Source organism: Rhea pennata, chromosome Z, assembly GCF_028389875.1.
Source record: "Rhea pennata isolate bPtePen1 chromosome Z, bPtePen1.pri, whole genome shotgun sequence".
Classification (NCBI taxonomy): domain Eukaryota; kingdom Metazoa; phylum Chordata; class Aves; order Rheiformes; family Rheidae; genus Rhea; species Rhea pennata.
The window spans coordinates 70,709,836-70,734,763 of record NC_084702.1 but is presented as its reverse complement, the minus strand read 5'-3'; the positions used below and the strand labels follow the sequence as shown (position 1 = coordinate 70,734,763).

Genomic DNA, 24,928 nt, shown 5'->3' with positions numbered 1-24,928 from the left:
GCATGGCCCAGCAGGGCTGAGCTGGTTACAGAGCAGAGCCAGTGGGGTCTGGCCCTAGCCGTGGCCCAAAGGCAGCTCCCAGTTCAGCGATGTAGGCTGGAGCTACGTGGCAACTGGAGAGGTGCCCAAGGCCTGGCCATAAACACATGGATGGAGCAGGTGGCTTTTGAGATGCAAGGATGGTGGTGATGTGTGTGCCAAGGGTGATGGCGAATGGAAGCAGGGCTGGAGCAGAAGAAAGGGGAGCAGCAGCCCTCTACTTCTGGTCAGGTAGGGGAGTGCTGGGGGTCCCAAGAGCAGGGGGTGAATAGGAGGTGCAGTGGGAGCCCTGAGACCACAGGGGAAGGGGAGGAGCAATGCAGAGCCCTGAGACCATGGGGGAAAATGAGGGTGCAGTGCAGAGCCCTGATACCATAGGCAGAAGTGGTACGATGGAGAATGCTGAGACCATGGGAAAGATGGGGTAGCCCATGCCAGGCCCGTCCCAGTGGGGTGGGGGAGTCCAGGGCCAGCCCTGATCCTCCCTGTTTCCCACAGTGTTTCCAGAGAAAGGCACTTCTCAGAAAGGGATGCCAAGGTAGGGACCACCTAGCAAAGCTGAACACCCACAGTTTCTGGGAGAGGAGAGGCAGTGTAGAAGGATGCTGGCGGGGCAGGACCGTGGCACTGCAAGGCTGGGAGGCTGGAATAGATGACCTCCAGGGTCCCCCTCCAGTCTCAGGTATCCTGCAAATCCATAACTCGCTCCTGCCTGTGTGAGTCTACCTTTCCCAAGGGAGCCCAGACGTGGTCTCCCCAGCACCAGTGGAAGGGCTCAGTCCCATCCCTGGTCCTACTACCTACGTCCCGGCCAGCACAGTCTGTGATGCCACTGTCACCACAAGGATATACTGCCAGGTCCTATCCAGCCTCTTGTCCCCAGGTCCTTTGCAGCACAGCTGCTTCCATACCTGACCATCAGCCCCAGCCTGCCCTGGGGTATCTCATTCCCAGCTGACGGACTAAGTCTTTCCCTTGGTTGAACATCATCAAGTTCTTGCCACCTCATTTCTCCAGGCACTGCTGAATGTCAGCTCTGCCCTCCAGCGTACCCACCACTCCCTTGATGTGACCTGTCAGCTTGCTGAGGGCCTTCCCCATCCTGCATCCAGGGCACCAATGAAGGCTTTAAGGAGTATCGGCCCTGGGGTTGACACCAGAAGGTCGACACTAGTGACAAAATGTCACCAGTAACATGTCACCAGTCAAGAAAAGGGCTCAAGCAAGGGCCAAGCAGTGGCCATAGGGAGTTAATGGTGGGAGGAGAAAGGGCAACACAGGAGGCCATGGGCACCCTGGCAGTCCAGAGCACTCCCAGAGCAGGACAGGTTGGGGACACAAATGGGGACACAAACATCTACAGCTCTGAAAAGGTGGAAAAGGCACATCACAAGGAGCACTCAGTCGACAGCCTCAGACAAACGCAGCAGTTGTGAGCAGGGCTTGGTAGTGGTGTCCCCTGCCCCAGGGTGCTGTGAGCTGTGCTGTCCAGGGCATATGGGCACACATCTGGGAGCTGGAGGGCAGGTGTTAGGGGTGTAAGTGCAGGCATGAGTGTGAGAGAGGGAAATACCAATTGCTTTCCAAAAGTCTTGCTTTAAAATGTAGACTCTTTCCCAAACCCTCTCCTCAGAGCTTTGCAACATGGTTGAGGCAAGATGCAATGTGTGTGCCTGCATCGCAACACAGGTGAGGGTGTCTCCTCAGTGCCGCCAAAGATCCTGTCCCCAGGTCCTGGGCTAGGGCAAGGGAGTCGCAATCACCCCTTGGTGAGGAGAGGAACCAGCTTGTCGGATGCACTGCTCGGCTCTGGGGCCTGCTCGCAGATCCACGGGTGTTTATCCATGCAGAAGGAACTCCGTATTTCCCCAGACTGTGCTTTTCCACAGCTAAAGTAATAGTGTGATCTAGAAGGGAAGAGGAATGTCAGAGGTACAGGGACAGCACCCCATGCTCCCACACTGCTCCCCGTCCCGCTGCTCTGGCCACCGCAGCCTGGGCGGAAAGTCCAGAGCATTGCCCATGCCCAAGCACTGCCATCATTAGCAGGAGCAGAGACTGGCACCTCTCCCCAACGACTGAGGAAGGTGGAAGAGCTCTAGGGGAGATCCAGGCAGCCAGGACTGCGATACCTACGTTTCGTAGGCGTTCTCATCCATCCAAACAAATGGCCCTTTCCACTTTGGATATATCGCACCGACCCAGTACTGGGCACCCGGCGCTGCCACAAAAGCCTGCGGGGAGAGAAGCTGCTGAGTGCCCGCCCCAGCGCCCAGCACCAGCCCGGGGGCCCGGCAGCAGCAGCCGCCGGCCGGGCCGGGCCGGGCCGGGCCGGGGAGCCGGGGCTCGTGGCGGCAGGCCGCAGCCACGCTCGCTCCCTCCTACCGGCAGCGTCCACGACGGCCAGGGGCCTTGCACCAGGAGCACGGAGGTTTTACTTTGGCAGTCGCTCCTGCTGTCCCACCAGGTCTTCTTCTCCGCCGAGATGAAGAGGCACTTGCCGCTGTACAGCACCCAGCCCGAGGGGCAGCAACCTGGGCGCAGGGGCAGCGCTCAGGGCCGCTCCCGGCCCGGGAGCGTCCCCGGCACCGCCGCGGACGGCGTCGCCCCCCGCGCCGCCCGGCCGCGGCCCCACCTGTGCTCACGCAGGCGCGCAGGCTGCTCGCGGCGCGCTCGCTGGCCTCGAGCCGCCCCTGCGCGTCCCGCAGCTCCTTCTCCGCGGACCTCAGGGCCTCCGCGAGGCGCTGCAGCTCGGCGTCGCGCTGCCCCAGCTCCCGCCGGCTGCCGTTGCCCTCCAGCCAGGCGCGCTGCAGCTCCGCTCGGGCGCCCGCCAGCTCCCGCTGCGCCTGCTCCAGGCTCTGCTCCCGCTCGCTCGCCTGCTGCGCGAGGCGGCCGCGCTCGGCCGCGTGCGCGCGGGAGGCGTCCTGCAGCCCGCGGGCGGCCTGCCAGTCTGGGCGCGGGCGGGGGCAGCCGTGGGCCGGGGCGCGGGGCGGGGGGGCCCCGGGCGCAGCCCCGCGCTGGGGCGGCCCCGCGGCGCTCCCTGCCCGGCCCGCGGCCCGCAGCCCGCAGCCCGCAGCCCTCCTCCCCCCGGCGCCCGCCCGCCGCCGGCCCCCCGCGCCCCCTGCCCGCGGCGCCCGCCCGCCCGCGGCAGCCCCTACTCACAGCACAGCCCCAGGGCCAGGGCGGTGGCCAGCAGCAGCAGGCAGGCGGCCAGCAGCCCCGCGGGCACCGAGCGCAGCCGGCGCCAGCGCCCTGCAACACACGACCCGCCGCCGCATCAGCCCGCGCCGGCGCCGCCAGCCTGCAGCCGCCGCGCAGCCCCCGGCCCTGCTGCCCGCAGCCGCCGGCACCCGTGGGGGCCCACGCGCCGCCCCGGCTCCCCAGGGATGTGGGGCCGGAGGCACGCGCTGCCGCGGCGGCCGGGCGCCGGCGGCCGCTCCCGTGCCCTGCCGTCCCGCCGGCCCCGCTGGGGCAGCCCGACCGCGCCGCTGCCCCGAAGCGCGACCCGGCGCGGTGGGGCCCGGCTCCGCGTGCTGCCGCGGCCGAGCGCGGTCCCCACGGGCCTCCGCACCGCCAGCCCCCGTCCCCTGCCCTCCGGCCGTGCGGGGCGGGAGCAGGAGCTTGGGGCTGCCCCGCCGCCCCCTGGCCCCCCGCCGCGTCTCCCCGGGCTCACCCGGGCTGGGCTGGGCCGGCCGCCCGTCCTGCGCGGTGGGCGCCTGCTCCGGCTGCACGTTCTCGTAGGGGCTCTCCGCCTCGTCCTCGCACAGGGCTGTGGGCAGGTGGGGCAGAGTGGGTGAGTCTGCAAGGCTCGGGCCTGGGGGGCAGCTCCGGGGCTCCTGGGGGGGCGGGGGGGTCTCTCACCGGTCTCCAGTGTCTGGCAGGGTGAGCTGCATCCCGCGGGCACCTTGGCAAACCTCAGGTCAGCGTAAACCACGCTCTGGGCCATGTGGACGGGAGCTGGCTTTGTCCTGAGCAGCTCCAGACTGGGGACTTTCTGCTTCTCTGCTGTGATGATTTCCGGTGACAGTACCAGTACTGTGGCTATGACAATTGGGGTGGAACAGCTTCTTGCTTTGTCGGAAAGCAGAAGTGCTCATGTTACCTGCAAAATATAGATTACTTTTGGCCAGCTGTTACTGTAGGGGGAGCTAACTCATCTCCATCCTGGGCACCATGCTCTGCTCCCAATAGGGTCCCAGCCCTGCAGTGCAGTGAAGATGGATGGTCATCTCCTCTCCCAGTCCCTGAGGCCCCAGTGCTCACTGGCCACAGCAGATCCTGGCTGTGCAGTGTCACGAGCCTGCAGGCAAGAGCAGGCCTCAGTGACAGCACAGGCCCTATCACTGCAGGAGATTGCTGGCAGTCTCCTGGAGTGTCTACAGCCCCTCACTGCAGAGTGATGTGGCAACAGTAATAAGGGATAAAATGTCGCTGCAGAAACCCTCAGTGCTGGTAGAATCTTGTGACAACAGTGATAAGTGAGAAACAGGAAAACGGCAAGGAAATGATGAGGCACAATCGAGTGAAAGACCCTTAGGCTCATGATTGGTTTAAGCTACTGGGGAAGAGCAGGGAAGAAAGTATAGAAGATCAACAGCAGCTTGTGGGAGGGTAGGCCCTGCTCCGGGTCCTGACCATGGGACCGCTATCGGGTGTGAGGGGGATGCCTGCACCATGATTCCTCTGCAACAGACAGGGCATCAAGGATCAAATTTCCTAAGACAGCAACTTGGCTGCAAACCCTAAGCGCACACAGTAATATGTAGTAGAGCATTTAGTGCCTAGCTATCGGGGATTAGACTGAGAGTAACCTACGAGTGAGCAATAAATAGGCATTGCTTGTGGTCATGTTAAAAGCACCTTGATTCTGTGCTTTTTTATGGTCCCCAATAAGTAAGTTAATGAACATTGGAAAGGATCCTTGGCCACAAGGCCACCGCACAAAAGCCATTCGTGGAGGTGGCAGAGCAGAAAGACCTCTGGCTCATCACGGCTTGTGTGATATGAAGGGGACATCCACAGAGGGACCAAGCAGCAGGTCTGGTGAAAGGCAGTGCAGAGTTTGATCTATGGGGCCAGAGGCAACTGAAGAGAGGATGACTTGGCACTGTTCGCTGGAGCACACAGGAGCAGGAATGCAAGGCACAGGCAGCATCTGGGGTGGCTTTGCAGGAAAGGCAGCTGTCCCCAACTGGCCTGGGCCCTGTGCTCTCCCTCCACCCACGCTCCTGTTTGCTACAGGTGCCGGGCTTCCTTTGCTCTTCACCATCCCTGTCCTACTGCCCACCTGGGCAAGAGCCAGGCTGTGATCCGCCATGTACAGCAGGAGGGGCACCAGGGAGGTGGCCCTACAAGAACTGCGTGCTGCTGGTATGACCCGTGTGGCCAGTGTCGCACTAATGATAGCACCCAGCACCAAGCAGGGCTTTTAGGCTCTCACACACCACCTAGTCTTGAAGCGGAGTGCATTCGCTGTGACCTCCACAGACCATACAGGCATCAGGACAAAAGCTGCTGTGCAGCCCAAGCCCTCTGCCAGGACCAGGCTGGCAAAGGACCTGCAGAGAGCCATTTCTCAGCTGCCTTTCCTGGGGACATATAAACCCCTGGCAGCTGGTACAGTCAGGAAGCCCAGAACCTTGGGGAGACCTGCCCAAGCCCCACAGAAGCTGTTCCACACTTCCCCCACACCACAGGGACCTTTGGGCCAATTCCGGCATCTCACCACTTCCCGTATCACAGTTTTCAACCAGGCTGGCAAAGCCATGGGTGCCACAGCTCTGTGGTGAGGGCACAGCCTCCCCCCGGCGCCCTCCCCCAAAGATAGCTACAGCATCCACATGCCAGAGTTTATTGCCACAGTGCACAGATCTGGGCTGCGGGGGATGAAAAGCTCTGCATTAGGAGACTGCGATGTGGGATACCAGCACACAGGAGGTCAGGTCAGGCAGGGCTGCAGGGGCTGTGACAGCAGCGGTGTTCCTGTGCCGCCAGGGTGGCCAGGCTGGAGGTTCCTGCAGGACCTGGGCCCAGGTCACCAGGGCCTCGCACAGGTGTAAGTGGTGTTCCCCCAGAGGAAGGCCGGGGGTGTGGAGTGGACCCACTGCAGGGTGGCAGCACTCTTCTCACAGATCCAGCTGTGGGCTTCCCCACACATGCCGCCAGACAGACCTGAGCCAGACACCCTCCCACAGGCCAGGAAAGAGCTGGTGAAACGCTGTATTGGGAAGAGCCTGCATGGAGAGAGTGGGGTGAGATGGGATGGGTTGAAACGGGATGGGGCAAGATGGGGTGCAGCAAGACAGGATGGGGTGAGACAGGATGGGGGCAAGATGGGATACGGTGAGGGATTGGGATGAGACAGGTTTGGGCAAGACAGGATGGTGTGAGAGGGGTTGGGAGCAAGAGGGGATGGGACGAGATGGGATGGGGCAAGAGGAGTCAGGGCAAGAGGGGTGGAGGAGAAATGGGATGGAGTGAGATGGAATGGGGGCCAGAGAGCTGGGGGTAAGATGGGATGGGGCAAGACGGGATGTGGCAAGATCGGATGGAGCAGTTTGATCAGCTCCTCCTCTGCCAAGGAACTGGAGACTGCACAGAGACACTGCGGGGGCAAAGCTAACCCTCACCGTGGAGCAGTGCCCCTCTGCCACCATTCCCCGCTCAAGGGATCCTGTCCCTACCCATCCTGCATGCAGCACCCCAGGCCCCTCCCAACAGGGCTCAGCAGCAGAGGAGAGCCCGTAGGGCCTCATGCTGGAAGCCTGCTCTTGGTGGATCCCCCAGCCCCTCATCCAGCCTGTGTTTGTCCCCAAGGCATGAACACTGGAGTCAGGCCTCTGCAATCTCCCCTCCCCTAAAATGCCCCAGTGGAGGAGATAGGTGGCCGAGCCAGGAAGCACGTCTCTGCCTGCCAACACACTCCTTGTCCCCTAGTCACCACCCAGAGCCCAGGGACGAGATGGGACCCCCAGCAGCCCTGGCTGGGGGGCAAGCTGAAAGCCTCACCCCTTCAACGCAGTGCCATCCAGCCACTTCCAGTCAGCCCGGGAGTTGTCACGCCTCAGCCCCACGTGGAACACATCCACATTGGACATGCGCACCAGGAATGTCTGGCACATGGGAAGATGAGTGTGAGCTCCCCAAAGGGCCAACATGCTGCTGCCAGCACAGGCACATGCACATCATGCCCAAAGGCTCCCACGGACAGACACAGCCATGTACCCCCCACACCAGCAGGAGCTCACACAACTGCGTGCCTACACATGGGAACAAACACGTGTGCCCTCCAGGAGGGACGGTCGTGCCACACACAGGAACACGCAGCAGCTAGGCAGGAGGGCTGGAGCGGCATGGAGCTGGGCACAGCTCCCTCTCATGATTGAGTGTGGTTGGGGGCAGGCTGCAAGGCAGAACCTGCTACTGTGAGGTTCACCTGTGCCAGGCCAGGAGAAACGCGAGGCTGGCACATCCAAGGGACACCCTGCCCCACCCTTCAGACTCATTTCCAGCTACATGATCAGTAATGACAGCAGTACTGGGTGGGCAGAGCATTACCATGGTGCTCTCCAGCTGAAGACTTAGCTGTGCTCTGGGCACATGGTCAGAGCGGTAGAGGTTGAACACCACCGCTGCAGTAAAGCCAGGCCAAGGCATTGCTTGGCCCTTGCTGTCCTGCCTTCCCAAGAAGGTGAGGACAACCAAATAGAGTGCACAATTTGGTAGAGGTGGTCACCAGCACAGCGAGATGCCCATGGATGCATTAGACAAGCCAGGCTGGGTGTCAGTAGGGTGCACTCACCAGGGTCGCGTTGGCTCGGATAGTGACCAGCTGTGCCTCTCTGGAGCAGCAGTCCTCTTTGCTCTGCTCCCAGGTCTTTTTGGCAGAAGAGAAGTAGTAGCACCGCCCTGCATCCCAGAGCCAGCCAGCCGGGCAGAACTGGCATCGCCCTGCACACCAGAAAAGCAGTCTGCCCACAGCTCCAGGAGCAGCAAGGACGGGGAAGCTGCCAGGGGCTCCCACCAGCTCCCAGCCCATGCTCAGTGCTACTGCAGCAGGGTGCAAGAGAGGCAGCCAGGGAACCACGGCACTGGGTTGTACAACCAACCCAGCACTCTCCTGCAAATGCCCCATGGAGAGGACCCCTACACTTCTGTCTTCCTCCCGAGGCTCAGGTCCTATATACCATCTCCAGCCCCATGGGACTGTAATGAGAGCCCCAAGGGATGTGGGTTGGTTACATGAAGGGGCTGGCACAGGGGTGGTGGGTCAGGGAAAGGAACTCCAGGTTCAGTGGAATGATACAAGGATCTCCTACATTTGCAAAGTGCTGGGAATATAACCAGGGTTTCACCTTTATCAGAGCGTCCGATGCCATCCGGCTCATGGATGCAGCAATAACCCTGCAGCTTGCCTGGGTGCTGGTGGCATGTCAAGCCGAGGCTGAGCCACCCTTGGGTTCTCTCTCCCAAACAGCTACTGGCAATGCAGTATGTTCAGCAACACTTGGGGCAGCTCTCCAGACCATGAGCCAGAGGCCAAGCAGGATGGAGAGAGCCTGGGGTGGGGGCATGGTCTGGAGAGAGACATCCCTCCAACAGGAAGTAGGGCCAGATTCTGCGCCTTGTAAATGCTTGCTAGATCCTCTCCAAACCTTGCCCAGAAGCCCACTATGCTCTCCTACCTTGCAGAGTCTGTTGCCCATAGCTGAGGGTCTCCTCTGTGCTCCAGGGACCATGGGTGCAGCCTGCCAGTTGCCCTAAAACTACAGACCAAGAGCACAGGATTGTCCCTGCCAGCCATCCCACAGGCCCAGGTTCTGGGCTTTTGCTCCCAGCAGCACCCAGTGCACACTCCCATGACCAGGAACCCCACAAGAGCCATAGCCAGCCTGCAGCTGAAGGCTTCCCCCACTTTAAGCCAGCCAAGCCTGCTGATGGGCTTGTAACTCTCACCATGCTTCTGAGCCCATCACATGACAGACTTTCACAGAAAGTGCTTCTTTCTCTCAGTTTCAGCCTCGCGGCTCTCAGTCCTGTCTTCATCTCACTGCCAGGTGATGGAGCAGGATGCCCCAGGGCCCTTCCCGAGCCCACGCTCTCCTCCCTGCCTTTCCCTCTCCCATGCTGCAGGCACTGCAGACAGGCAGGCCTGGGACCTGCTCCTCGCTTCATCCATTTTGCTGCTTGTCCCTGAGCCCAGAAGCATGCAATACCCTCAGCTCCGCACACGAAGGCCCAGCTCCGCACACAGCATCCAGAGGGGCAGGTTCAGGCTCTGCTTGTGCCTGGAGGAGAGTTGGGGCAGCTGTCCCCTCAGCAGCCCAGCAGCTCCGTCCCCACCCAGCACACGTGTACGTGGACTGCACGGTGCCAAGGTCGACTCCGAGCCCTCAGCCCCAGCTGCGGTGAGCCCTGGGGTGAACCATCACATGAGTGGTTGGACTGGCACCGGCAGTGAGTGGATGTAAGCAGATACTCACAGTGGAAGCTCAAGCCAACAAGGACAATTTGTGCCAGCAGGAGCAGCAGGCAAAGAAGAGCCAGGCTGAGGGCTAAACAGCGCCAGGGCAGCTGCTTCATCCGCTGAGGAGCTGACAGAGAGAGATAACCTGGGTCCTGAGGACTCTGCAGGAGAGCAGCAGGGATCCCCCACACCAGGAAAGGTCCGTGCACCCTGGGCAGGTCTCAGGAGGGCATCTGGGGAGCCTGCAGCTATACAGACATTGGTCTCCTCCAGACAATGTCCGCCAGGAAAACGGCGACATTGGTGTGGGCTGGAGGGAGAGCTCAGTTGTAGCACCAAAACCCTGCTAGAAATTGTCCCTTTGCAAATGGTACTTGGCATGGGGGGAGCAGGAGTTCCTGTGCCATGCATCTGGTGTGCAGTGAGTGTCCCCTGCCCTTGCTCTCCTCCTGCCCCTCACCCCTGGAGCAGGCACTCTGCCAGGCACCTGGAGAGGAGCTGTTTGGCAGATACTTGAAAAGAGTGAGCAGGGTGGGAGTACTGCTGGGGGAAAACAGCCCTGCAGCGAAAAAAGAGCTGCAGGGAGGCAAGAGGAAGTTGTGAGGAGAAATGTGGGTGCTACGGGGGCAAGCAGGCCAGGGGATCGCCAGTATGCTATTACCTGGTGTGGGGGGGAAGTGCAGATCAGCGTACGTGACCCTCTCTTCCATCGCTTGGTCTCTTGCGGTGCACCCCATGAGCAAAGCAGCAATCCCCTCCCGGCCCCCTTCGGCAACTGGGTGTTATGCGAAATGGAAAGTGTCACTTCCTGGCAGTATCCCCAGAGACACCACCCATGCCGCAGCCTCGGCGAGCCCTGGGCAAGGCTGGGACCCAGGAATTCCCAGCGCAAGGGAACACAGCAGCCCCGCTCACACAGCCCACGCGGCCCTGCCACCACGGCAGGCAGGGCCTCGCGCCCGGTCCCGTTACCAGCCCCTTCCCCAGGTTCACCAAAGAGGGTGGCTCTGCTCCTCGCCTGCCCGGTTGCTGGCATGCAGCAGGTCGGAGGCTGTGGGGTGCCGTGTCCTGGCTCGTCGGGTGCTCAGCAGATCTGCCTCGGGGACTGGGGGGTGGGGGGATCTGTGCTACCTGAGGAGCCCTGTCCTCACCCCCGACCTTTGCGTGCTGAGAAGCAGCCAGGCGGCAGTGGGACACTTGCTCAAATGTGGTTTCTGCTGCCTCTTTTGCATCGGGCTGCAGCTGCGTGAGCCTGGGAAAGCCCGGGGCTGCCTGTTCCTTCCTTTCCCCGAAAAGCCCTGTGGGCTGCTCTGCTCTCACTCCCCCTGCACCCCGCTTGTGCCTGCAGGGGCTGGGGGGCGGGGGGGCGGGGGAGGGGCGAGTCCCCAAGCCCCCGGGGATGGCTCTGCCCCGGGGCTCGCAGCGCGGGGAGGGGAGGGGGCGCCCGGCGGGGCGCGGATGCCCGGGGGCAGGGGGATGCCGCAGCCAGGACTACGTTTCCCAGCGGCTCCTCAAGGGGCCGCGGGTCGCACATGCTCGGTGCGGCGCCCGGCACGGCTCGGCACGGCGCGGCGCGGCGCGGCGCGGCGCGGCGCGTCACGGGGGCGCCCGGGGCAGCTCCCGGCGCGGCTCGCGCTGCAGCACGCGGTGCGGCGCGGTGCGGCGCGGCGGCTCCCGCTGCGGCCCCTGCTGCGCCCGCGGGAGCGCCCGCCGCGGCCGCGGGGCTGCGCCCGGCCCGGCCCGGCCCGGCCCGGCCCTGCCTCGCCGCCAGCCCGGGGCCGAGCTGCCGGCGGCGGCGCCCGCGCTCCGCCGCGCCCGCGGGGCGCCGGCGGCCCCCCGGCCCCATGCCCCGAGGGCGCGCCTGGACGCAGGCGGAGATCCGCTGCCTGCTGGCGCTGGTGGGGGGCTGCGGGGAGGTGGCCCTGCTCATGGCCTCCACGTCGCGGCCCAACGAGGCGCTGTGGCGGGACATCTCCCGGGGGCTGGCGGCGGCCGGCTACAGCCGCAGCGTGACCCAGTGCCGCTCCAAGTGGAAGGCGCTCAAGCAGGCCTTCTACTCGGAGCGGGAGACGCGCCGGCAGGCTGGCCGCCACTCGCCGCGCGTGCCCCCGCACTACCGCACCATGAAGACCATCTGGAAGGCAGCCGGGCGGCCCGTTTTCGGCGAGAGACGGCTGCCAGGTGGGTCGCGGCCCTCCCAGCGGGGCGGTGAGCCTTTTGGGGGGCAGGAGGGGAGCGTGCGGCTGGGCTCGCGGGGCGGCGGGGCTGCTCGGCATGGGCTCTGCACCCCTAGCCTTTGCCTTGCGCATGTGCCGGGCAGGAGTTGCACTGCTCCTCACTAGGAGCTTGCTCAGCACTCCACGCTGCCGGCCCGATGCCCATTCCCCCTCCCTGTCTGATCCATTTTTCTCTTCCTAGACCGGGTGAAATTGCCTCCCAGGAAGCGCGGGCCACCCCTCGAGGACCACTCTCCATCCTCACCTGAGCTGCAAGGTACCCATGGGCTAGGGTGGCTGGAGTGGGACCTGTCCCAACTGCAGGGTAATGTTTATGTTTCAGAGGGGGTGGGGAGAGCTTATGTGATTTTGGAGGCCCGGAGGGGAGGGTGTGGACAGCTGTGCCTGGGATGTTCCCCTGTTTCTTCCTGTTGACCGCTGGCTTCCACTGCCATGCTGGGCAGCAACTGGTTGTGCTCCTTGGTGCTGACCCAGGACCGGTCCCTGTGAGGCTTTGTCTGGGGCAGTCTGGCTCTCACACCCCAGGGTAGCTGGGACCTCTCGTCTCTGCTACTGAAGGTCTTTTCTTCCCATGGCACCTCCCCTGCTCTTCCCTCTGCAGAGCACGTCAGCTGCATGGATGCCCTGGGCACACCGCCGTCCCTGCTGCCGCAGTGCGCGAAGGACGAGCCTGCGAGCCGTAAGTTCTGGTCTGCCCTGCTGCGCTGGGCTGCATGGCCACAACTCCAGCCGAAGCCCGCTCCAGCATGACAGGAATGTGAGGGGCTTAAGGAATGAGGGGACCTTCTCCCAGGAGGAACCAGTTACAATATGGTCCCTGGGCAGGGATGCTTCTGGACACAGAATGGGGGTGATGGGACTTCTCCCACCAGATGCTTTGGCTCCAGACCAGCTCCAGGGTGTAAAAGGATGGGGAAGGGTGGGATGGGGAAAAGGGAGTCTGCAGCTCTGACCCAGGCTTGGGCACAGGGAAGATTGCTGGCGGATTAGGAGCAGATTATGGGGCTCAAGAGCTCTAGGGGACAGTGGCCCTCATCCAGTCCAGGGGCTCTTCTGGCTGTGCAGCAATGCAGGCATGTGACTTCCCTTCAATTTAGCAGGTCCTGGCTCCCTCTCCCTCCCCAACAACACTATAAAACTTAGTTTGGAGAGGGCATGAGGGCCAGACCCAGAGTGCATGTGCCCCAGAGCTCCCCTGCCCTGCAGCATACTCAGGCACAGATTCTGTGCCTCCCTCACTGCCCGCACACCCAGACGGGTGCTTGGGAGGTTTGCCACCAAGGTGATCCAGGGTACATCCCTGGGTCTGTTTTGTCTAGGCAGGTGAAGGAATTGGATGCTGTTCCCCCAAGCCTACTTGCTAGCAGACAAGGATTAGGCCTGCAGGACAGAAACCAGTTAAACATCTACCCTGCGAACATGAGCAAACAAAATCAGAAGGGTCTTATCTCTGGTCCTGATCCCAGGGCACTGCAGTGCAGGAGTCTTTGGGAAAGCCCTGGCTGCTTCATATCCCTCTGCCTCCCCCCTCGCTAATGCCAGGGAGTGAACCCCTGCTTCCAGCGTCCGTACTGGATAATTACGTTCTGTCTCCATAAATTCCCCCTGCAGTTTCAAGTGGATGTGGGATTCTCCTTCACTCCTGTCCTAATCTGTTGTGCAGCGTTGCTGTGCACTGCTAAACAGCTGCTGCCTTCCACCCCAGAGGTGGCTGCATTGCAGTGGTGGGTGAGTGACTCCTGCTTTTGTATCTAGCTTGTAAAACGCTTTGAGGGCCGGCAGGGCGCTGTGGAGCTGTGGCTAGGGCATGTCGGGCTTTGAGGGCCGGCAGGGCGCTGTGGAGCTGTGGCTAGGGCATGTCGGGCTGTGGGGCTGGCCGTGGCAGGCGAGGCAGACCCTGGGCTGGTTGGGTTCCCCCACAGGTGCCGTCAGACCACGCATCTCTTCTCTCTGCTCTCTCCCAGCAGCTCCTTTGGACCACGTAGCTGGAATGCCTCCCACTCCCTCTCCCGTGCCACGTAAGGCTTTTTTTGCCCTGCTTGGCCCAATAACCTTCCTCAGCCCCGTGAGCAGAGGGCTGTGATGCCTGCGGTTCTGATACTGTTCTCGTTGCAGACACTGGCCACCCATTCCCTCCCCTTCCCCTCCTCGGTGAGTATCACACCTGCACCCTGCTTGCGCGCCCTGGGCAGGAGACGGTCGTGCCTGCTCACACGCTGCATCTGCTCCTGTTCCAGAGTTTCACGCCGCCTTCCCACCCCTGAAGCAGGAAACTGCTGAACGAAAGGCTGGTAAGAGTCTGCAGTCGCTTCTCGCGCCGTGCAGCAGGCTCAGCTTGCGACTTGCAGGGGGATTCAGACAAGCCCCCCTGCTCGGGGGCAGCTCCGCGCTACCTGTCCGCGGGGACACGGGCACGCACCTCCCGGAGGCAGTGCTGGCATCGGGCGCTGCAGCGGGGAGGCCAGCTCAGGCACAGGGTGGGGGTGGCCCTGCGACCCTTGTGCTCTCTCCATGCTAAAGTGTCTCGGCAGGTTCCCCTGGCGAAACGTCCCTGGGGATGGGAGCAGGGAACCGGGTGCTGCCGGTGGCTACCACAGACTCGGGCTCCCCTGGAAGGGCTGCTGCGAGTGAGCAGGCAGCAGCGGGTGAAGAGGTATCAGGCATGAGCGTGCAAGGTGCGTCCTCACCCCACGCATCCCAACAGCCGCACCGTGTGCAGGGCAAAGCCTGGCGCCTCGGGGGCCTGCTCGGGGCTCGCCCCCGCTGACCCCGCGCCCCGTCTCGCTGCAGGCGCCGGCGTCGCGGGCTTGCTGCAGAGCGTGCAGCAGCTCCTGGTGCAGATCCTGCAGACGTCGCAGCAGCAGCAGGTGCTGCTGGAGAGCCTGGCCAGCGACACCGTCTCCCACCTCCACGTAATCTCCGACAACCTGGTGCAGGTGGGCGAGACGCTGCACGAACTGCTGCTCCGGGCGCACGCCCGCGCCGGCGCCCTCCCCAGCCCGCTCGACCGCTACATCAGCCGCGCGCCCCTTTTCGAAGGCGACCCCCGGCCCCCACTGCTCCCCAGAGTGCCCTGCTCCCCTGGCGCTCCCCACGCCTCCCCCTGCCACAAAGGGGAGCCTCTGGGGTCCCCTGCCACCAGCTTCACCCCGCCGTGAGCGCTGCTGTCCCCTGGGTGCCTGTGGGGGCTGCCCGCATCCTCAGGGGGGACGGCTGCCTTACGCAGTCGCTGCACTGATCTTTATAGCAAAGACCCTGGATATTTTGGGCGTTTATAAAAGAGACAGATTTTAATAAAATTAAAAATAGCTTTTGTACCAGCAGCAACACTCACAGAGCTCTTCCCCCCTCTCAGGGGGATATTCCCCTTCTCGCTTCTGAGATGAGCAGAAGTGGAACTCGGCTATTTACAGCCCCAGAGAAACTCCCAGGCTGCAAGCCACGGGGCAGATGTTCCTCCTCTGACTTTGCTCGCGCTCGCCCACCGCCTTCTGGCTCGTGGCTTGCAGCTACCGTGGAGCGCGGAGAGGTGGCAGCGGGAGGTGTGGGGCCACACGTCGCCCAAGGGACGGGAAGGTGCTGGCGAGGAGCCGAGACCGTGCAGCATCCTCGGCCAGACCTGCAGCCCTCTAGGGCTGTGGGAGTACTGGGCAGACGGGGACAGACCCACAACAGGGCTCGTGTGGGGTCTGCCCCCTTTCTGCCCTGCGCGAGGCCTGAGCCTGGGCCCTGCTCACGCTGCTGGCTGAAGTGCCCAGCCGCATCCCACGCTCCAGACGCTCGCCCCCATCGAGCCAGGGAAGGAGAGGTCTGGCTAGGGAAGACTGGGCACATGGAAGCCCTTAAGGGACCAGTGCGGCGCTGTGCACGTCTTGGCAGGGACGGGCTGGCAAGGGTGCGCACTGCGCCCCGGCGGGGCGGGCAATGCCACGCGCGCGCCTACAAGGCACTGTGGCTGGTGAGGGTGCGTGTGCCGTGGCCACACGTGACCCCTGGGTCTGCCAGGACCCATGGCCGGCCCCTGGGTGGTGCACCCAACAGCAGTCCTCCACGTGGCACCATCGTGGCCAGACTTGGGCACCAGCATGTCACTTCCACCGGGTGACCTCGAGGCTGTCGTGGCAGGCGCTGCGGGCCTGCAGCGTGCTCCTCCAGGCCGCCTCCTGCTCCCGTGGGCTCAGGTGGTGGATCACCATCAGGTACCGGTAGTTGCAGATGCGCCATCGCGCGTTGTGCTTGGCAAAGCGGGCGCTGGCTTTCGCCCGGATCCCCGCCTCCTCCGCCAAGATGCCCATGTAGGCGTCTTCCACGGGGATGGGGCGGACACAACACGCCGCCTCCAGGATCTTCTCAGCCGCATCCAGGGAGAGGATATAGCCGATGCCGCTGGCGTAGGGCGGGTACTCGTCCGGGCGGTAGTCCTGCCGCGACACGTACCACTTGCTGGAGGGCTCGCGGATGACCTGCCGCTTCTCCCGGGGGAACAGGGAGCCCACATAGAGGCCCGTCCTCACTGTGTTGAGCTCAGCCAGGAAGGCAGGGAGGCGATCCGTGTTCACGAAGCAGTCATCATCTGTCTTGAGGATGTAGCAGGGCTGGCACTGCTCAGACGCCCACTTCAAACCATGCATGACCTTCAGGGTGAGGTTGCGGTACGTGTCCTTGTAGTTCCCCACCAGGATGTCCCCAAACTCCTGCCGTTCCCTCTGCACGTCCTGGGCCACCTCCGCCTCGGCTGCCTGCCCCACCAGGAACACCGTCTGCCACCGGTTGGTGGGCCGTCCCTCCTGGGCAGCCCAGGTCCTCCTGATGACATGCCGGGCCTCCACATTGACCGGTGCGGATGTCACCAGGATGAGCAGCACTTGTCCATGGGCGCAGCGCGGGGCGGCATGGGGCCCCGCAAACAGCGAGGCGAAGTCAACCCCTCGCACGACTCCAATACGGGGCTGCGCCACGAGCTGCCCCCGCAGCGCCGGGAGGAAACGTCCGGCCGCTGACCACTTCTCCTGCCTGTCCCCAGCGAGGAGCAGCAGACACCAGAGGAGGAGCGAGAGGAGGAGGATGGCACAGAGCAGCCTCTTCCAGCACCACCACTGCATCTGGGCCATGGAGGGAGACCAAGGGCATGGTCAGCGAGGACGCGAGCTGGCCCAGTGGCGAGGGAAGGGGCCACGCATGCCCACCCCGTCCCAGTTCACCAGCACCGCAGCCAGCCCCGAGCCATCACGGCGACGCTGGAGGCCATGGGGCGAAGATGGGTGCTGTGTGGGCTAGCAGCAGGGCCGGGAGAGCCCGTTACCTCCTTCCACGCTGGCTGCGCTCCCCGAGATGGGGAGAAGGGCCGGCTCCCAGGGAGATGGGGCGCATGAACCGCGAAAATCCAGGCAGTGGAAACCAAGGAGCGGAGCGGGGCCCGTGCTCCCACGGCGGCAGACAAACCCTCCTCTGTGCTTCCCCCAGCAGCGCTTAGAAAGCACCTGGCTGCCGGCCAGGGGCTCTGGCCTTGAGCTTCCGCGCTCGGGGGCCTGTTGCTGTGTGCAAAGAGTGCTGGGTTCACCCCCCCTCACGTGGTGATGGTTCAGCGTGGGCAAAGGCCGCGGGAGGGAGGGAGGTGGGATGCCCCTGGAAACGGCCCCGAGCCATAAACCAGGGCAGGCTGCAGAGCTGCCTCTGGGGCAGCGTGTCTCCAGCAGGGACCCTGCAGGGTCCCCAGAGGTCCTGCCCGTGGCATGCAGCGAGGACCACTGCCAGCACCCTGCAGGGAGCGGCAGCACTGCAACTGCCCCAGCGGCTGCAGGACTGCTCAGCGCAGCCCCGGGCAGCCCACGCCAGCGGTCCAGACCAGTGCACAGACCCTGTGCAAGGGCCACAAGCCAGCGGGACTGCGCTAGGACTGTGCCTCTGGAATGTGCCCCCTCGCTTGGGCGCTTGGGGGGAGGGGGAAGCAGAGGGAAGGGAGTGGGGGGCAAGGGGCAGCGAGGAGGAGCGGGGGGGGGCGCGGGCGGGGCGTGAGGGTTTGGGGGCGCTGGCTACGGTGGAGAGGGGTGAGTGGGGCAGTGGGGGCTGCGTGCAGAGGGGCCGGCTGCAGCAGGGGCAGCGGGCAGCAGGCTGCGGCCGTCGGAGGGGCGCGGCGGGCAGCGCGCGGCGCTGGGGGGGGGGCAGGCTCGAGGGCCCGAGTGACAGCTCGGCAGCCAATAGGAGGGGCGCGGGGGAGGGGCGAGGAGGAGGCGGGGCCAGACCGAGGACCGCCCCCGAGGGAGGGAGCGTGGCTTCGCGGGGCTCTCACCCAATCGGAGGGGGCGAGGCGGAGGCATTGCGACGCAACCAATCAGACAGCGGGGCGGTGAGAGGGCCCGGGGGGCTCCCGGTGACGTCACGGGAGGGGGATTCCCTGGAGGGGCGCGGAGCCCCCCAGCGCGGCGGGGCCCCCCAGCGCGGCGGGGCCGGCACCGGGCACCGGGCACCGGCACCGGGCACCGGGCAGAGCCACCCGGCCCTGCCGCCCCCGGGGCCGTGCCGGGACGTGGCCCCGTCCCCCACTGCTGCTCTGCCCCTGCCCCCGGCAGGGAGGTCGCCCCCCAGTATGGGTGTGGCACCCTTAGCGCAGGGGCTGAGCCTGCCCCCCAAGAGTGGGGGTTGCCCCCCCCCCCAGTGTAGCGGTGGGCTCCTTGCTAGGGGCTGCCCTGCCGCACGCCGGCTGTACCTCCCCCACCCGTGCACGCACGCACGCTGCACCCCGTGCCGTGCTCCCGTCCCGTACCCCCGAACACACAGCACACAGCACAGCCTGGGGGGTGCCTCCCCACCCCACAGCTTGTGCACAAGGGGGCAGGGGGCGCAGGGCTGGGCTCCTGCCCCTTTCTCTCCGCTGCTCCTGCGTGCACCCGCGGGTACGCGCCTTATGAGCATCCCACCCTTGGGGTGGTCTCAGCTCGCAGCCTGGAGGAGCAGCCTGCAAGGGGAACGGGGACCTGCACTGAGGCGTAACTGCGGAGGAGCCCTGGTCCGGGAGGACTCGAGATAGCCGGAGGGTTGCGTGTTCCCGGGGGCGTCAGGCTGAAACAACCCCTGCACCTGGCAAAGTCCCTCAGACTCCAGCAACTGGCAAATAGCCTAAGCTGGTATTAGCCGTCAGATCAGCAATGGACCAGCCTGGAGGGAAGCCAGACTCGTTTTAGGGCACAACAAGGCCTTCTCCAGGCTAGAAATGGAGGCAAAAGCACCAGCAAATCTCAGCAGGATTTCAGTGCTGCCGTCTAGTGGTTTAGGGACCGTTCCTGCTCCACAGCCAAATGCTGAAGATGATGTACAGTTCTTTTCCCTTGATTTCAGGCAACAACATGCAATAAGGGAGCCAAGGCATGGCAAGTGCCCTCTCCATGGCCTTCCTGCACTGAAACAGCTGTACAACCTCCTGCGAGGCCAGAGCAGTCTCCTGGGGGGGAGACCCCTCAGAGAGGATTTCTCCCTAGCTTTATCCTGCTATGAAACAAGTCAGTTCTGTACCACTTTCCAGTCCTCTCCTTTCTGCACGGCCTATCCCAGCCCAGAGTCAGTGTGAAACCCTATGTTTAGTGGCAAGAGAAGCTGAAATAAAATGTTTTTACCTGTCAGTGTAGCAAGCAGGAACCCTTCTTGCTCTGCAGTCTGCCTCCAACAGTTGCAGGTGCTCCGTGCCCCGGAGATGGTGCCAGGGGCCCGTGGGACCATGGTCCCAGCCCCAGAAAGAAGCAGGGCTGGTTACGCAACCCAGCCGAGAGCCCGGAGAGATGCTTTGGGCTGCGTGCCTTGGCTGCTGGCTTCTGTCACTCCGTCCTGTGGCTTCCCCACCGCACCAGCAGTTCCTCTTTCCCTTCCTGCCTCAAAGGGTGCCCTACGTCCTCGGGCAGGCAGATGAGGCACACACATGCCCCTGGCCATAGCTCAGCCCTGGCAGTACAGACGAGAAAACCCTCCTCCTTCTCAGCCCGGTACCAGCAGCACGTGCTCCCCAGCAAGGCGGCCGTGCTGGCCCCCAGCCTCCCCCGCAGAGGTGACTGTGAATCCCAACTCATGGCCAGGCCACAGCTCCAGATGTCCTGGGGGATCTCCCTGCCCAGAGCCTAGCTCCTTCCCAAGGCTCAGACTCTTTTGGACTCAGGGACTGTTCCCAGACATCACGGCAGCATGCACAGGCTGTGGCCACCGCCTCCTTCACCCTGGCTAGCTCTTTGCTAAAGCATGTGCTGGAGCGAGCTCTGTGGAGCTCCGTTCAAGGCATCGTGCAGGGCAAAGTCTCAGGACAGCTCTGTCAAAATCTCTGGGTGCTGTTATTAGGGGCAGCTCCCGGTCAGCTTTCAAGTGTCATCAAATCCTTCTAAATGACCTTGAATGCACAAGGAGCGATTTAGCATGGAGTTTCCGGCTAGCTGGGAACACAGTGTGACTCTTGCCAGCACCTCCTGTATGGACACCCCCCTCCTAGCTCCTATCACCCCTCTCCCAGTACGAGTATTCAATATTTGCACCATGGTGCTTTCTCCTAGGCCTTTATAAGCACGTGTCCCTCTGATCTTCTATCAGATGTGGTTTTACAGAGTTTCTTAACTCCTTATAGCTGTGCTAGAAAGCAAAGCTGTGCCGAACCGCAGGCCAGAAGGGAGTAGTTGGCTTAGTGTTAGTGCACTGAACATCTCACACTGCAAAACAGCACCCAGCAGCTCCCCATCCAACCATCCGGGTTGGACTAAGCCACAGGACAGCGTAAATAACTCTAATTAAAAAAAAGTAAGCTGTGTGGGACAGAGAATCTCAGTACAAGAAGAGGAAGTTCCTTTGAACTGTATCAAGAAGTTTATTTTGATTAAAAAAAAAAAGTTAATTCACCTTTTTAATCAAACAGTTCCTCCCTTTGAAGCAGGTCCTCTTTGCTGATGGGCTCAAGGAGACTCTGCAGCTACGCCAATCAGTGATTTTTCTCAAGCAGTTGGTCTCAGCTGTCCATAGCACTGCAGACAGGATGAGACAAGGAGAAAAAATTCGGGGATGGGTTTTATTAGGGGCACAGAGCAGCACGGCAAAGACCAGGCAGAGCAAAGAGGAATCCGCAGTCAGAGGGACGGCGGGGCGGGGGGAGGAGGGATAGCACGGCTCAAGAGATTTGCAAGCTTGGTTCGTCTTGAACAACTTTCTCTTCTTCTAAAAGAGAGGCCGCACTTGTGGCTGGAAACTGCTCGTCTCAGAGGAGAGGAAACAGCTGCAGGTCGGTCCGTCTGCCTCGGGTGCGCAGCCCTGAGCTCTGGGGCTGAGCTCTGCGACCAGCATTTCCCCGGGGACGGAGAGGTGCCCCCCACCTCCCCCCCCGCCCCGGCCGCCGCCGGCGCCCTGGTGCAAACCCAGTCCGTCCTCTCGCCTCGGGCTGCCCAGTGCGGCGGAGCGCCAAGGCCCCGCGCAGCTCCTCGAAGCGCCCCGCAGCGCGGCCTCCTTTCCTTTCCCGCCCCGTGGGAAAACAGCCCGGCCTGGGCACAGCGGGCTTGCTGAGGCACGTGCTCTGGGGGTCCCCCGAGAGGAGCTGGGGGTGCTCCAGCCCTCCCCGGAGCCAGAGCAAGCCTCCAGCTCAGATTATTCACCGCTCCCAGAGGAGAGAGCTTCATTAGTTAATTAGTACAACTGTTCTCCTGGGCTTGTCTGGGATTTGCTGGCAGGAGTTTTTGCTGAGTCCAGGCAGGCCCTGGAGCAAAGTCCCGGCAGAGGACCTGGCTCTGGTTATAAGTTTTTGTGCCCAGGACGCAGCCATCTCCCTGGCTGTGCCTTTCCCCAGCACGGGTGACAGCAGCGTCCCGTTTGTGCAGAGCGCGGGTCCCACCGTGCTCCTTCAGCAGGCGATATCGCTGCAGCCCTGTCTCCCAAAGCCTCTCCTGGCCGGGCAGCCCTGCTTGTTAGGTAACAGCAGCGATCTGCAGCGAGCAGCCAAGCTGCTGCTTGCTGCAAATTCGGGACCACAGAGCAGCTTTCCAGAGCTGGCCAGTGAATGGTCCAGTACGTTTCTGCTAAATTATAAATCTCTCAATTGCAATTGCTTGGAGTCAATGTGATTTTAGCCAAAATGGCCTTCCTAGAAGTCTAGAGCCCTGATTTTGAGTGCTTGGAGGTGGTGAAGTGTCTTTATATAAAGTAAGAATGAACTGCAATATTGCCTTTGGTGTAGGCACGACTTACATTCCAAAAGAAAGATTCAACATGATTTCTTTAATACAGCTTCCACTGAGAGCAGTGTTCATACATAACATATTGCCTAGCACTTGGTTTTCTCAAGGGAAATTTTAGTGGTGATATTTGAGTGGGGAAATGTTTTTTATGAGAAAACTTTAATCTGCAATCCATAAAGGGAACAGTGGCTTTGCATCCCATGGAAAATGTTCTCAGCCTCCACTAACATGGTTTTATCTTCCTCTGCAGGCTTACTTCTTAAGATAAATTTATCCAGGATCACATTTTGTGTAACAGTTTGATTTTTGTTGGTGTGAGGTTGATTTCTCATGAGAGTAACTGCCTTAATTTCCTACCACTTGACAACGAGCGCAGCTGCACTTTGTGCTTGTAGACTTTGTTCTCGCAAGCACAACCCGCACAAGCTCTGCTCCCGGCTCTCCAGCAGGAAAGTGCCGAGGCTGCTCCTTCGTCCTGGTGTCCCCCTCGGTCAACAGACCGGCCCTGGCCATCTCTCCCCTTCTCTGGGTCCCTCCGACCTCATCAAGGTGCGATTCTCAGTGTCCCATGGGGTAAAATCTGGCCCCTTCTGCGTTGGTTTTGCTGCCCACGGAGCAGCAGGGCTGTCACAAGAGCCCTCCTCGCTGAGCCACGGCGGGCTGCCTTCGCCGCTCGTGATGCCCTTCCTCCTCCGGTAACCCTCTGGCCCCACCAGAGTGTCTTTGCTACAGCTATGTTTGCAAGCTGACTTGTCTGCAATTTTCTGCTGTTGCCAAGACCTTCCTCCAAGTCTTCTCTGGTTTGTTTTGCTCTGGTTTCACACGTAGCTTGCTGGAGTTCATCCTCCTTCCCGTGTTCTTCGTTCTGACACAGCATCCCTTCCTTGAGGAATGCCCTTTCACATCTAATCGCCTGCTCCGCTCTGCTCTTTGGCCACGCTGGCTGGGTGCTGACCGTGGAAATCTTGTTAAAGGATGCGTTCATTTACTGGAAGTCTCCAGCATGCTGTTCTGAGCAATTCTCATGCTGTCTGCAAGCAGTCTGCCCTCCTGGCTAGTCTATTAATTTCTTTTAGCAAGCTTCCTGATTTTTATGCAGTTCTCTTGATGAAGCTAAGCACAACTCAAGTGGCTTTTCAGCTTGACAGAGCAGCTCTTCAACAACCCTCATCCAAATTGCCAGGGCTAAAGTCCTGAGTTCTGCCCCCACTGCAGGTTCCCCAACCAGCTGCTCCAAGAAGGGCAGTTACCAAAAGTCAAAAATCACAGTGCTTTCCACCGCAGTGGCATTTGCCCAGTCTGCCAGGGGACAGCAAGTGTCTCCCATTGCTCCCCTCCACCCTGGCAGCTCCTGCTGGTCACCTGGGCCATGACACAGCCCCCCTGCTCCTGTTTGTGGGCCAGGGGCTGCCTTGCAGTGCTCTGGCCCCTGTGGACATAAGTAACCTGGATAACCCATCCTGCCCAGCTCTGTCCCAGCTGGGACCCATGGCATGGTGCTGCCTGGTGTGCAGGAACCAGGACAGACCCCGCGGTGTCAGCTGTGCAGGACATGGGCTGGGGATGGTGGCAGGAGGGTGAGACACAAGACTAGGTAATGGGGGAGGAGGAGAGGTGAGAAAGCAGGATCTGGGCGGGTTGCACTGGGGGAAACTGGGGCCCTCTGGAAGCTCAGAGCTGCTCCCCCAGGGCTGGTGGCCACAGGGTCACCATCTGTGCGGCTGAGGGATGGCCAGGGGCAGAGCAGAGCAGGCAGCTCCCGAGCCTGTGGTCTGCGCAGCAGTGCCAAACGTGGGTGATGGATGGGGCTGAGCAGGCAGGGAGGTCGAGGCTTGCTGCTGTGATGAGAAAATCATCGAGTGGCTGCAGGGTGTGCTGGGTGGACTGCGAAAGCAGAGAGCGGCCCGGCCACTCTCCAAGCCTTTTATCATCCTCGGAGCGGGCCACTGACAGCAGTGCCTGGCCGGGAGCAAGCTCCAGCTGCCCATCGGGACTAGGGTTGACTAGATGGCCAGAGGCAATGGAAAGACCTGAACAACAGCAATAGTGTGAGTAGTAGGGGAGATGAGGACCTCAAGGGTCAGCAAGGGGCACAGCACCATTCAGCACCTGTAGGGACCCAAAACGCTGTCACCCAAAGCTGGCTGGCTGTCAAGACAGAGGTGGTAGTTCTGTGGGATGCCACATACCCCAGATATGTCCTGTGAGAGGGGATGAAGGGACTTCTCACAGGTCCTGATGTCTCCCTGCTCCTTCCACAAGGCCTGGAGCACTTCTGTGTGCCAGGGATGTCTCAGCAGGGTCCTTTTTAGGTGCTGCACAAGTACCGGGTACCCCCAGGAAGGGACACTTCTTGCTGCTTCCAACCCTGTGCAGGACTTCCTTGCACTCTAGGATGCCTCTGAAAATCTGATTTGAGAATTAGCACCCAAGAGGACCCGAGAACAGGAGTCTTCTGCTTCCCATTGTGACACCAAGCCTCCTCTTGCCCTGCAGCTCCATCACTGCTTCCTATTAGCTTAGATGTCACCTGGGACCTCTTGCCAGCCTCTGCCAGCTGCTGTCCCCGTGGGCACGCATGGACAGGGCGAGGGGGAGGGACGGGTGCTGCCTCTGTGCACACAGCCTGCTGCAGGGCTCAATAATTCAGGCTGGGCACATTAAAGTTGCATGGTGCGCGATGCCGTCTGCAGTGACAGCCTGCGTCAGTCCCGCTGCCTCGCGATCCTGGCCCGGCAGGCAGGGCCAGGCAGCGGTGGCAGGGCCCGGGGGAGGCCCTGAAGGCAGGGCAGGCTGGGGGCAGGAGCATCTCTGCAGTGGAGCGGGTGATCTGGGGGCAGGGCAGTGAGGGCGAGAAGAGGGCTTTTTTTGGGGGGGAGCCTGGACCCTGCCTTCAGGACACCCGTTTCCAGGGAGCGCTGCCCGGGGTGGTGCCCCATGCCCTGCTCTTGCCTCCTGGGCGCCGGGCTCCCCTTGCAGGCCGATGCCCAAGTCCT

At 62.1% G+C, this 24,928-nt stretch overlaps 4 protein-coding genes across 5 annotated transcripts; 1 reads left to right on the top strand and 3 right to left on the bottom strand.

Moving 5' to 3' along the window:
- Positions 1 to 1,798: 1,798 nt before the first annotated feature.
- Positions 1,799 to 3,985, bottom strand: LOC134153947 (B-cell differentiation antigen CD72-like). The gene is made up of 7 exons (XM_062600516.1): positions 3,901 to 3,985; positions 3,713 to 3,808; positions 3,202 to 3,291; positions 2,675 to 2,989; positions 2,425 to 2,573; positions 2,176 to 2,273; positions 1,799 to 1,946 (listed from the first exon to the last, which is right to left on the bottom strand). Exons 1-7 carry the CDS (start codon positions 3,983 to 3,985, stop codon positions 1,799 to 1,801), a joined length of 981 nt encoding a protein of 326 aa, XP_062456500.1.
- Positions 3,986 to 5,899: 1,914 nt separating this feature from the next.
- Positions 5,900 to 10,215, bottom strand: LOC134153912 (killer cell lectin-like receptor subfamily G member 1). Its single transcript, XM_062600480.1, has 6 exons — positions 10,167 to 10,215; positions 9,522 to 9,632; positions 8,724 to 8,804; positions 7,841 to 7,989; positions 7,048 to 7,151; positions 5,900 to 6,272 (listed from the first exon to the last, which is right to left on the bottom strand). Exons 1-6 carry the CDS (start codon positions 10,213 to 10,215, stop codon positions 6,074 to 6,076), a joined length of 693 nt encoding a protein of 230 aa, XP_062456464.1. The 3' UTR covers positions 5,900 to 6,073.
- A 1,124-nt stretch (positions 10,216 to 11,339) lies between these two features.
- Positions 11,340 to 15,065, top strand: LOC134153613 (uncharacterized). Of its 2 annotated transcripts, none has more exons than XM_062599930.1 (8): positions 11,340 to 11,686; positions 11,924 to 11,998; positions 12,344 to 12,421; positions 13,710 to 13,760; positions 13,858 to 13,893; positions 13,980 to 14,033; positions 14,274 to 14,417; positions 14,533 to 15,065. In XM_062599930.1, the coding sequence occupies exons 1-8, from the start codon at positions 11,350 to 11,352 to the stop codon at positions 14,898 to 14,900; spliced, it is 1,143 nt and encodes a 380-aa protein (XP_062455914.1). In that variant the 5' UTR covers positions 11,340 to 11,349; the 3' UTR covers positions 14,901 to 15,065. The 2 variants fall into 2 exon arrangements, with proteins under 2 accessions (XP_062455914.1, XP_062455913.1); XM_062599929.1 differs by having other exon boundaries at positions 13,707 to 13,760.
- A 765-nt stretch (positions 15,066 to 15,830) lies between these two features.
- Positions 15,831 to 16,853, bottom strand: LOC134153946 (beta-1,3-galactosyltransferase 5-like). The gene has a single exon (XM_062600515.1). The coding sequence runs from the start codon at positions 16,851 to 16,853 to the stop codon at positions 15,831 to 15,833; it is 1,023 nt and encodes a 340-aa protein (XP_062456499.1).
- Between the last annotated feature and the right edge of the window lie 8,075 nt (positions 16,854 to 24,928).

Bases quoted from the DNA above. Each gene is read 5' to 3' on its own strand.
- LOC134153947 (XM_062600516.1), bottom strand. From the start codon at position 3,985: ATGGCCCAGAGCGTGGTTTACGCTGACCTGAGGTTTGCCAAGGTGCCC. The intron at 3,292-3,712 runs GTGAGCCCGGGG...CGTGTGTTGCAG, and splicing joins GCCGGCCCAGCCCAGCCCGG to GGCGCTGGCGCCGGCTGCGC. The intron at 2,574-2,674 runs GTGGGGCCGCGG...CCCTGCGCCCAG, and splicing joins GCGCGCCTGCGTGAGCACAG to GTTGCTGCCCCTCGGGCTGG.
- LOC134153613 (XM_062599929.1), top strand. From the start codon at position 11,350: ATGCCCCGAGGGCGCGCCTGGACGCAGGCGGAGATCCGCTGCCTGCTG. The intron at 11,687-11,923 runs GTGGGTCGCGGC...TTCTCTTCCTAG, and splicing joins CGGCGAGAGACGGCTGCCAG to ACCGGGTGAAATTGCCTCCC. The intron at 12,422-13,706 runs GTAAGTTCTGGT...GCTCTCTCCCAG, and splicing joins GAAGGACGAGCCTGCGAGCC to CAGCTCCTTTGGACCACGTA.
- LOC134153946 (XM_062600515.1), bottom strand. From the start codon at position 16,853: ATGGCCCAGATGCAGTGGTGGTGCTGGAAGAGGCTGCTCTGTGCCATC.
- LOC134153912 (XM_062600480.1), bottom strand. From the start codon at position 10,215: ATGGAAGAGAGGGTCACGTACGCTGATCTGCACTTCCCCCCCACACCA. The intron at 9,633-10,166 runs GTAATAGCATAC...TCTCTCTGTCAG, and splicing joins GCACTTCCCCCCCACACCAG to CTCCTCAGCGGATGAAGCAG. The intron at 7,152-7,840 runs GTGAGTGCACCC...CCCATGTGCCAG, and splicing joins TCCGAGCCAACGCGACCCTG to ACATTCCTGGTGCGCATGTC.